Raw genomic sequence first — 12,248 nt, forward strand, 5'->3', positions numbered from 1 at the left:
TCTTCAATGGAAAAAAATGTTTTTCTTTTTTTTAACCTATACATCTCAAAATAACACATTTTAGAGCTATAATTGCAATACCGCAGTATTTTTGCTTCAGGTTATCATACCGTCAAAATCTTATACCGGCACATTCCTAGTTTAAATGCTACAATTTAATTTTGCTAATAAAAGCCAGACATTCCTTCAGGAAGATTCAAATTTTTTCTTTCGTAGTTTTTGAAAACAAAGGTTTGAATTGAACACTGAACCAATACATATAACAGAAAAAAAGCACCAAAGGACAAAAGCATTAGACCCAGAATCTGTCCACTGGTTTCCCGGTTTCTGTACCTCATTCATCCCTTTTATCACAACAGTGTGCCAAATTCTTTTTCAAGTGGAGTGGAAATGACGCTGAAGCATGCATTCAACCTAAAAACAACAAAGAGTAGTTAATGCATGGTCAATTAGTATGATTATACATTGTTTACACAGCAAGAATACACTGACCAACATGAATAGGTGTTGCTGTCTGAAGTTAGGAAATTTTGAAAACAGCAAAAACAATGCCAAAAGCAACAAGGTGACTCTAAGGTTTCCTGTCATTTGTTGGCGAAACAAACAGGCAGAATCATCCAACCTGCACTTTTGAATGCATTTGCCCTCAACAGCAAGTAGTTTTTCATTTCCCAGTCACTGTGGGAACATGTACGTAAACAGAGCTGATACGTTCATTGCGAGCGTTTATACTTGTCGCCTTCAAAACATCCGCTTAAAATCTGCATTGGCTCATGTCAATGCAATCTTATCTCAGGCCTGAAAGGGAACAAGACAAACACATGAGAAGTATGTGCTCTGTCAAGTTGGGGAGCCATGACTCACACACTGGATTATCATGCCGTTTCACTTCGCTTCACATTAGATCAGGGGTTGGGAACCTATGGCTGGCGAGCCAGATATGGCTCTTTTGACGGCTGCATCTGGCTCTCAGACAAATCTAGTGTGATTTTCCGCTTCGAAGATTTTGAAACATCACTCGGTTCGGGATAGCATGTCGGCTAGCTCTCACGCCTCTTGGTTTGTTCACATTCTCCGAAGCTGGAGAAGAGAAATGACATAAACCCGATTTAGGTGGCATAAAGTATAATTCGGGAGATGTGACAGTAAGGGTGAAGTCGAAAGTTTTGACCATTATGGAGTAATTTTGCCATGTCGTCCTGAATAAATGCATTTTTATTATTTCATGTTCCATTTAGCACAAGACTGTTATTTGTCATGACCACGCCATTTATTTAGCTCTTGGGGAAAAAATACTTGGATAAAAAGAATATCCTATAAAAATATTGGAGTAGAGCAGGGGTGTCCAAACTTTTTGCAAAGAGGGCCAGATTTGGTGTGGTAAAAATGTGGCGGGACAACCTTGGCTGACGTCCTTTACTTAGAACAATATATTTAAGCAAATTTTAGCAAGCTGTTCTGTGAGTCACATTTGCTTTGTTATAGGGCTGCAGCTCTCGAATATTTTAGTAGTCGATTAATGGATGGACTAGTTTGTTCGAATAATCGAGTAATCGGGTAAGGAACATGAAAAATTAAAACACCTGAGCTGAGCCTCAAACGAATCTTTTTTTAAATGAGGATCTGTGTACGACATAAGAACAATTGGCTAACTTGGACAGAAAAAGTCTGCTAGCTTAAATGCTATAAAATGCTAAACTTTTTTTTTTTACAATGCTCTTAACAAGTGGTTCAGACAATATTCCCACAAAAAACGGCTAAATATACCTACAAACTAAATTAAGAATGCATTGAGCGCCTTGAAAGGTGGAAAAGCGCTATATAAGTGTAACACCATTTACCATTAAAAAAACATTCGCTCAAACAAAAACTTAGCTTATGTTGGTCTTAACAGGGAGCAGTTGGATTCAGCCATGTGAAAAGAGGCAGACCAGTGGGCATTGTATCCACCCTCATCAGTAAAATGAAATGCAAACACTTTTAAAATCAACCATTACAATGCCACTTCAATTAAACGAATACTCGTAGCAACAAAATTTAGTTTGAATATTTTTTTTCTAATCGAATACTCGAGTTAATCGATTGCAGCGCTACTTTTTTTTTTTTTTTTTTTTATAATTTCAACAATTTTGCAACTAGCCTTTGTGGCGTTCTCTTTTGACTCTTGGGCTCTTGCGAAATACTGCTGCTGTGAAATTAAACTAGCTTCAAGTTGCTTCAATTTCTCTCTACGTATCTACCCTGTAATCTTATCGTACATGTCAGTGTGTCTTGTTAGGTAATATCGCCTCATATTGAACTCTTTAAAAACAGCGACTGTCTCTTTGCAAATGAGGCAGACACAGTCGTTGCGTATTTTAGTGACAAAATAGTCCAGTTTCCACCTATCCTTGAAGCGCCAGCCGTTGCAGTCAACTTTTTTCGTTGTTGATTGTCGCCATTTTAGAAAATTGGGAATAAAGGGTCACATGTATAATGTTGCTTAGAGTGCTGCTCCCTTTTAGTGGGTAAATGAGGAGCAGCATTTAGTGTGTAAGCTACTTCATATGCTTGTAGCAGTACTGCTGACCAATTAATGAAGTCTGTGTGCGGGCCAGACGTTATTGTTTTTATGACAGAGGCTGGGGGCCGGATGAAATCTGACCACGGGCCACATTTGGCCCCCGGGCCGGACTTTGAACATGTCTGGAGTTTAGAGACTGAAACAATGGTATTTTGCGGCTCTCCTCGTCGTGTTTTCCTCGTTCTGAATCATTCCCCCTCAATGGGCTGCATACTAAATTAGATGAAATCAAGAGTCCTTTAATGGTAGGCGGCTAATTTCTCGTCATCTGTGCTTTGCTAAATTGTTGTAAATAGTCGAATCGTCTTAAAATATGATTCTGATTCATATAATAATCCTATTTAAGACTTTTTTTCTCCTGTCGTACGCACTTTAAACCATCCTTATTTGATATAACTACAATTACTGTAAGTATTTTCATAAGGCATTTTAGCATTCTGCCTGTACGCATCCAAACAAAACAAATTGAGAGCGCACGGTAGCACTTTGGGCGTCAAATACGCCTCATGTAGGACATTTCGCCAGTGGTGCCTCCAGAAATTTTTCATAGGAGTGGCCAGATGGGACCACTTAAAATCTTGGGGTGGCACACCAAAACTAAAAGGCATAATTTCAGGTTTTCATTATATTAGTGCAGTAAAAAGGTCAGGGGAAAACCATCAGAAAGACTTAAGAACACAACTACTGATATAGACCCTACTCACATGACGTCACAATCATGCCCCCGCGCCATATTGTCCGTCAACTTGTCACTATTGATGCATTACCGCTACGTAAATTCCTCCTATTATGGCGTGTTTTTCTGCTCGTTAATATTAGTAATCAAAATGGTGAAGTCGTGTGTGGCGGTCGGTTGCAATAACAGAGAAGATAGACGGAGAGACTTGAAGTTCTACCGGATTCCGAGAGACCCGGAGAGGAGAGCGAGATGGGCTGCTGCAATTCGACGAGAAAACTGGGCTCCAAACAATTACCACAGATTATGTAGTAGTCATTTTATATCTAGTAAGATGCATTTAATATATATTTAGAGGGTTTTGCTCTGACAACCACAATTAAGATCATTGGTAGGCTAATCGCCGACAACATACACTCAGACGTTGTGAATGAACTACCTGAAAATATATAATTATAAGGGATAATAAGACTGTTATCATGCAATTAATTTACAATTTCACTATTGAGGTCAAAAGCCAAAAAAATAATTCAACTAGGGACAATCTGGAGTAGTGCTATCGCACTTCATATTTATTACATATTATATATGTATGTAGTGAGAGTGCTATCGCTAAACCATATAAACATTAAAAGCCCTAGCTCCATTGACAAATGACATGAAATACATTAGACTTGACAGTGGATGTTAGCAAGAACAAAAGATTTTGAATTGAAAATATCGTAACTCACCTTCCCGAGCACAAGATAGATTCCTGCCGAATTTTCGTGGACGAGGACCTGTTTCACCCAACCGGCAACGAAGTATTTGTAAGCCTCCAAGCTCTTAAAGTTTTTCAAACTTTCGTGAGAATAGGCTGATTTTGTGTGGACAAGATAGTTGTAAATATCAGGGTAGCAGATGTCAGGCAGAGACGGCGAAGACAGCGGGTCGAAAAACATCGATTTAGGCATCAAATATGGATCTGGCGAATGGATAAACTGAAGCTTTTCCACATAACGCCTTTTATGCAACGCATCCAATGAGTTTACAGCGTCAGATTACACCAGGGCTTCCATGAATTGCTCTATAAATTGCACGACTAATTGAAACCATTGAGAATAGGGCTAAAAATGACAGACAATATGGCGGCCGGATACAGCGACACGTCATTTTGTGACGTAGGTGAGTAAGGTCTATATATTAGGCATAAGGTATACATTTAACTAGGGCTGTCAAATGATTAAAATTTTTAATCCATTTAATCACAGCTTAAAAATGAATTAATCATAATTAATCGCAGTTCAAACCATCTCTAAAATATGCCATATTTTTCTGTAAATTATTGTTGGAATGGAAAGATAAGACATGACGGATATATTCATTCAACATACTGTACATAAGTACTGTATTTGTTTATTATAACAATAAATCCACAAGATGGCATTAACTTTATGAACATACTTTCTGTGAAAGGGATCGACGGATAGAAAGACTTGTAATTCTTAAAGGATAAATGTGAGTTTGTATATTGCGACTAAATATTGCCATCTAGTGTATTTGTTGAGCTTTCAGTAAATGATACTGTAGCGACTTAACTGTTCTTCCCAAATGCATGATGGGAAGTGGTGCAACCATGACTGTGTGTGGTGGCTGCAAATGCTATATCTTCTCTGCGTTGGGTACATTACAGGGTGTTAAGAAAAAAATCAACTCCTGTCATTCTTCTCCACGTTGCTTCCCACAATATTTATAGTTGCTGTGGGAGAGATGACAAAGCTTTTGCCAATTAAAAGCATGCCCCCAATGAATGCTTGTATCTACTCCACTCTGCCTCTAACTCTGTATATAAGTAAAACAGCGCCATTGTAGGCTGTTTGCGGCAATGCGTGAATGAGTCGTACTGCTAATGCGTTAATTGCGATAAATATTTTCGCGTGATTAATTTTTAAAAATTAATTACCGCCCGTTAAAGCGATAAATTTGACAGCCCGACATTTAACTAAACAAAACAAATGCATTCATTTGGGATGAAATGCATAACTGATGCTACAACAATCTAACGATATACTGGCAAGCGGGGTGGCCAGTGGGGTGGCCAAGCAATTTATCGGGGTGGCCGTGGCCACCCCCTGGTGGCGCCACTGTATTTCGCCGATGTAGACATTTAGGCAGAACACCAGTTAGGACGGGGGGGGGCACCCTGAAAAGAATGGGTTGTTGCGCCCCTTAGAAAGTGATATCGATTTTAAATAGTGGCCCTGAAATTGTAGTTTCAAACTGTAGCATTGAAGTGGTGGGACCTCGTGATTTTTTCTTCTTTTTTTTCCCTATGGTTGTACTATACACACAAATTACAATTACAGTAACCCAAACTGGCCTTTGACAAGTAATGCTTTACTTCCATTAGTGCTTCAAGGAAAGAGCCATAAAATTTCGAGAACATCATCCAAAATACGTACATACATACACTCATACATATACTACATATAATAAAAAGGTTCTTACTCAAAAAGAAGAATTCATGTAAACAAAATACTTTGGGAACAACAGCAAACTGAAGGCTAAAAGAACAAACAACAAAGTGTATTACTTCTAATTTACTGCAAATTTGATTTAAAAAGCAAAATGTGTTTAAATGGTGATTTAAAAGCATCAAATTCATATTTACCTTAATTTGCAAGACTGTTTTTTTCCCCCCTTTGGCACCTCAATTTTCCTTCACCATGTCCACGTTACTGGCACCAAGACTGAAGTTAAGTCTTTCTTCAGCTTTCAGGTGACATAAAGCTCTTCTAACCGCGGGTGAAATGCAGCAGTACAACACACGCTTCTTTCTGTGATTCAGGGCGGAGTAAAGTAGTCATTTACAAACTTGGCTCCAAAGTAGGAACTGACGCACGAGTGAGACATGCAGTACCATAAATTCCCGCAAGATGGAGACACTCACGAGGAAACCACATTTTAAATAATGCTTATACCACCGTGGTCAAAAGTTATGAGAAATTTTCTCATCCGACTGAAAGATGAAGTGTCTCAAATCTTTTAACCAAGGATGTAGTCTCATACACGAGTTAAAAAAAAAAAAAAAAAACTGGAACATGAGAGCTAAATTCTAACATGATAATCAGGACTGAAATTCTATGGCATGTCCTAAATCAGCAAAACAAAATAAATATGTTGTAGTATTTTACCCATTACTTCATGATAGCAACTGAAAACTATTACTTTACCTCTAGACATTGCTATTAGTTGAAAACTTAATATATTTTTATTCAAAGGCCATTGGACGGGGAATATCTTGCTTCTAGTCTGCTGCATCACTGTCAAGGCCAGCCCAGGCCATTTGGGGGCCCGAAGCAAAATAATGCCAAGGGGCCCATATTTTTGGCTCACCATTTCGTCAAAGTGTACTGTGAAACCCATATATGAAATCCAACCCATACGTCCATATTTTATATATTAATCAGATTTTTCGTTTCTCTGCTCCAGAAGGATGAATTCTCTTCAACATATTCGTGCATCTATTTTCCAAGCAAGTTTGAGCACCAATCATCGCAAAGCAGGTTCAACGTCACTCCCCAGGTTGTCAGATTGCAATGACAAGAAAATGGATGTTTGCATAGATAAACAGCAATGCGCGCCACATTTTTCACGATGCTTTATTAACAACGTATAAAATGAGGTTGCCAGATTAGGGGCCCCCTAGTGGTCAGGTGCCCTAAGCAGCTGCGTAGTCTGCGTATAGGCTGGGCTGGCCTTGATCACTGTAGTTAAAATGTTCACTGTTTATGTTCCTCCATGTAGCTGTTGTCCCTGTTTTTCTTTCTTTCTTTCTTTCTTTCTTTCTTTCTTTCTTTCTTTCTTTCTTTCTTTCTTTCTTTCTTTCTACTTCTTTAAGTCCCTTCCAGCTCACATTACTACTTAATATCCCGTCGGTGTTATTTGTCGATTTTCTGGCTTTTTATGTTTTTTTCTGTGTTTCATCAAATACAAAGCATTGGAAAAATTACACTAGGGAGCTAATATTTCCCCAGGATAGTAAAAAACATGTAAAGATCAAAATGGCACCATGCTGCAATTTCTAACTTATTGCTAACAGGTTGGGGAGATTCGCACTAAATTCTTGTAATAATGCCATGTTCATGTTCATGTTCTCTTCTCATTGAGTCCCATTATAAATCATATTTTTTGATATGCTGTAATCCTGATGTGTTATAATGCATTTTCCGTGATTACGGCGAGTCAAAAACATGAGGTTTAATACCCAAAAGTCACTAGAGGGCGCCAAAGGTCAATACATGAATTTGCTCGCAAAGAAAGTTTGTTATTAAGACCTATGGACTTATTTGGGCCTCTAACTACGTCATATGAAATATTCAAATTAGACTTTCATTTTATATATATATATATATATATATATATATATATATATATATATATATATATATATATATATATATATATATATATATATATATATATATATATATATATATATATATATATATACAGCATAGTTAGTTTTGCTATTAGAATAATACTGCTAATAATGTCCATAGGGGGAATGAAGAAAACTAAAAATAATAAAACCTATATATGTGTAAATAGGTCTGATGCCAATGAACATTTTTGAGTGGTTGAAAGTGAAAAAATATTCATAAATGACTTAGTTATCACACTTCAAAGGAAAAGCCATACTTTACTCTAAACGTGGGGAGAACAAGTACTTGTATTTTAAATACTTGTTCTCCCCACTGTATACAGGGGTGAAAGTGGTTAGAATTTCTTGCCGGAACTCCCCGAAGTGAAGGTAACCGCGGAGCCAAAAATTGTATTTATTTATTTATTTCGGGGGGTCAAAACTACTGAAATGCAAACAAAACTTTTGGGGGGAGGGTCAAAACTACTGAAATGCAAAGAAATCTGTTTTGGTCAGTTATTTCTATAACACATACAAACACTGATTTCATTCAAAAAAAATTTTTTTTTCAATGATTTGCAAAATGAAAGTTAACAAAAACAGCTATAACCCCAACCTCCATCTCCTAATTTCTATTTTTCCTCATTTCCCCACAAACTACATGCCAAATCTCAATTTTAACTACTTAAGAACATAAGATGTGTACTGAAATTGAAGATTATGTAAGCATTTACTTTTTGTTGTGTTTTTTAATAATAAACATATAAGTCACATACATTCACAAAAAATAAGTACAAATGACTAATATTATGCAGAGTGAAATGGAATATATTTTGAAGATCGCACATTTACTTTTTTAAACCATAAGGAAATTAATAGTTAGCCTAACATAAATGAACAAATATTTTAAGTCCAAAGTGCACATTGACAGCTAAGATGTTCTGAACCTCCCCATCAGAGCAAATAAAACTAAATATGATAAATAAGCCACCTTAGCTCTTTCCTTGCTCTTAAAGATTTGATCCATTTTATGTTGCGTTGCCTTACTTTTTTTTTTTTTTTGCTGTTTCAGAAAAATTACACATCTGAACCAATCAAAACTATCTCTGGTGATCACCTGTCAGTATGTCAGCCAATTGAACGGATCAATGAGTCCAGGCGTTTCGCTTAGATAACTGCAGCAGCTGGGGAAACCTCCATGCCGTCCGTGGAATAAAATAAATAAATATCGGTTGAAACGGATTACCCTACACGGCACTTTATTATGCTTGTTGTTAACACTTGTGTATGTAAATTGGATGTTGGTAGATTGTTTTCTTCTTGGAGATGAAATGCATGTGTGGCAGCTTTGTATTTTTCTTTTTTTACATAGCGTTTTGACAGTTGCCGTCATATTTTCAAACTCAAAGCATCGTATACCGGAACAGCGTTCCTGCCCTGAATCTTATACTGTACCGAACCGTTCCCGCTATTTTTTAAACAGCAAAACCTTAACTGGACGTGAGAGCACGCGAGAGGATAATTAAAGACGCCATGATTTTAACGAGATATTATCGCGTACTTACCTTGTTTCGATCTGAAAACTCCATGTAGCGTGTATCATCGAGTGTCAAGACACAGATGTGAATGGCCACAGCCGGATTTTGGGGGATTTGATGGGTGAAACATGGTAATATAACAAGGGTCGCCATGCGCCGTGAATCTGCTATTACAGCATATAGACATATTGTTCTATCAAACACAACAGTTCTTTTGGCTTAAAATACCGCAGTTTATTTTAAAGAGGGGTGCAAGAGCAGAAACTGTTTTTTCAGCCTTGTCTGTGTTTTCCGCCATATGTTGGAATTTTTTTTTTTTGGGGGGGGGGGGGGGGGGGGGGTCACAACCTGATACTTTGCTTGCTACCAGGTCACATTGAATACGGCGCTATTGGAACGGAACAGTTCACTGTTGACAGAGGAGGTGTTAACATGGCACAAAAATGAATTAGCTTTTTTTTTTCTTTACAAAAACAGCAACATTTTCTAAAATTTAAATTCATTAATTCAATGTCAAAAATGAAGATGACTATAATAGTGTATAATAGTGCCCAGCAAGGAAAAGTTAGCTGCAGATTTAGACCATGGAGAATTTCAAATAGCTTGCATTGTAGCTATTTTATTGTTTGTTGTGGCTATCTAGCTGTCACCGTGCAGAGCGCTGTAGGATATTCGTGTGCAATTTATTTGTTATGAAAAGTGGGTGTTAAACCGTGGCTTATTGGACCTTTAAGTTTTCAAATGTGTGTCATTGCGCCGTGAAGCTGCCAGAATTTGCATTATAATACACAGCTACTTTTGTTTCCAATACAAAAACTCCAACACACACTGTAGGTGAAATAGAGCATTGCCTTTGTAGTAGCCTTGTAGTAGTACGTCAACTATCCAGCATGCATTGTGCATGCTTTGTATAGAGAAAAAGCGCGAGAATGTCAAATTTGGAACGATACAGCTGTTTTTGGAAGGGAAAAACAGAATAAGATCCTCAGAACTTCCTGCTGTGACTCCCAGCGCCACTGATTTCATCACATTACTGGATTACTTACTGTGAGGAAGTAAAATGAGCACAGAACAACAAGTAAAATGTTGCTATTTTTTTAATTGCACGGAATAATACACGTTATACAAGTATATGCCATGAGTTTGCACACTGGGCATCCATCGCTATGACCAAATTCAATTAACAGAAAGCAATTTGACCAAATGAATAAACTTGTTTTGATGGAATACAAAATCTTTATTTGCAAGTTGCATGTAACATTAATACACAAATGAAGATATTTAAGTCCATGTTGAATGCATTTAACTACCGTAATTTTCGGACTATAAGCCGCTACTTTTTTTCTTCATTTTGAATCCTGCGGTTTATAGTCCAGTGTAGATTATTTATTGGTTTATTTGGGTTAATAGATAACATTTTATTTGACAGCGGCGTCATAAGACTGTCATAAGACAGTCATAATTATCACATGACACTATCATGGGCATTAATGAATGCTTATGAATGCTTATGACAGATGTCATTAAGTGTCATCCGGCGATTTGCGATGACAATTGTAAATACGTTAGCATTTAAGACTTTTGATGGACAAATTAGGCTGATTTAATCTACTAAATTTACATACGGATCAAACTAGATGGTGGTTTGAACACCAATTGTTTTGTGTCAAGTGTTTTTTTTGTTAAAATGCGTGTCGTATTGAATTTACAGTAGGTGAACATATGTGTGTTACAGCTTTACAAATTGTCAAAAGTGAAGGAAGTAAAAAGCTTCAAAAAGCACAATTGTCTTGTTTGATGTCTGTAAAGCTGAACAACTTCACGTTTAGTGAGGACAGAACACGTCATATTAATAAAGTAAAGTAAAAAATAAGATACTGTGAGGCACAATGAGGTACTGTTTATGTAACTAAAAAACAAAAACGACTGGGGATAAAATGGCGGAAGAGACTCCGGCGTCGTAAAGTTAAAATCGCGTACAGTGGGGCAAATAAGTATTTAGTCAACCACTAATTGTGCAAGTTCTCCCACTTGAAAATATTAGAGAGGCCTGTAATTGTCAACATGGGTAAACCTCAACCATGAGAGACAGAATGTGGAAAAATAACAGAAAATCACATTGTTTGATTTTTAAAGAATTTATTTGCAAATCATAGTGGAAAAGAAGTATTTGGTCAATACCAAAAGTGCATCTCAATACTTTGTTATGTATCCTTTGTTGGCAATAACGGAGGCCAAATGTTTTTTCTAACTCTTCACAAGCTTTTCACACACTGTTGCTGGTATTTTGGCCCATTCCTCCATGCAGATTTCCTCTAGAGCAGTGATGTTTTGGGGCTGTCGTTGGGCAACACAGACTTTCAACTCCCTCCGCAGATTTTCTATGGGGTTGAGACCTGTAGACTGGCTAGGCCACTCCAGGACCTTGAAATGCTTCTTACAAAGCCACTCCTTTGTTGCCCTGGCTGTGTGTTTGGGATCATTGTCATGCTGAAAGACCCGGCCACGTTTTATCTTCAATACCCTGGCTGATGGAAGGAGATTTTCCCTCAAAATCTCTCGATACATGGCCCCATTCATTCTTTCCTTTACACAAATCAGTCGTCCTGGTCCCTTTGCAGAAAAATCGCCCCAACGCATGATGTTTCCACCCCTATGCTTCACAGTGGGTATGGTGTTCTTCTGATGCAATTCAGTATTCTTTCTCCTCCAAACACGAGAACCTGTGTTTCTACCAAAAAGCTCTATTTTGGTTTCATCTGACCATAACACATTCTCCCAGTCCTCTTCTTGATCATCTAAATGCTCTCTAGCGAACCGCAGACAGGCCTGGACGTGTACTGGCTTCAGCAAGGGGGACACGTCTGGCAGTGCAGATTTGAGTCTCTGGCGACACATTGTGTTACTGATAGTAGCCTTTGTTACTGTATTCCCAGCTCTCTGTAGGTCATTCACTAGGTCCCCCCGTGTGGTTCTAGGGTTTTTGCTCACCGTTCTTGTTAACATTTTGACGCCACGGGGTGAGATCTTGCATGGAGCCCCAGATCGATGGAGATTATCAGTGGTCTT

At 37.8% G+C, this 12,248-nt stretch overlaps 1 protein-coding gene across 4 annotated transcripts in view; it reads right to left on the minus strand.

The window, feature by feature from the left end:
• The window catches only part of trpv4 (transient receptor potential cation channel, subfamily V, member 4), a 68,241-nt gene extending 62,189 nt beyond the window's left edge, over window positions 1–6,052 (minus strand). Inside the window, exons 1-3 of one of the 4 annotated variants that reach the window (XM_057832186.1) lie at window positions 5,890–6,052; window positions 5,727–5,782; window positions 334–414 (exon numbers count right to left, since the gene is read on the minus strand). In XM_057832186.1, coding sequence (XP_057688169.1) covers window positions 334–342 — 9 coding nt within the window. In that variant the 5' untranslated portion in view covers window positions 343–414; window positions 5,727–5,782; window positions 5,890–6,052. The other 3 variants (XM_057832184.1, XM_057832187.1, XM_057832185.1) reach the window with 3 other exon arrangements.
• Between the last annotated feature and the right edge of the window lie 6,196 nt (window positions 6,053–12,248).

The sequence above is a fragment of the Corythoichthys intestinalis genome, chromosome 3 (genome assembly GCF_030265065.1).
Source record: "Corythoichthys intestinalis isolate RoL2023-P3 chromosome 3, ASM3026506v1, whole genome shotgun sequence".
In the NCBI taxonomy this organism is placed as follows: domain Eukaryota; kingdom Metazoa; phylum Chordata; class Actinopteri; order Syngnathiformes; family Syngnathidae; genus Corythoichthys; species Corythoichthys intestinalis.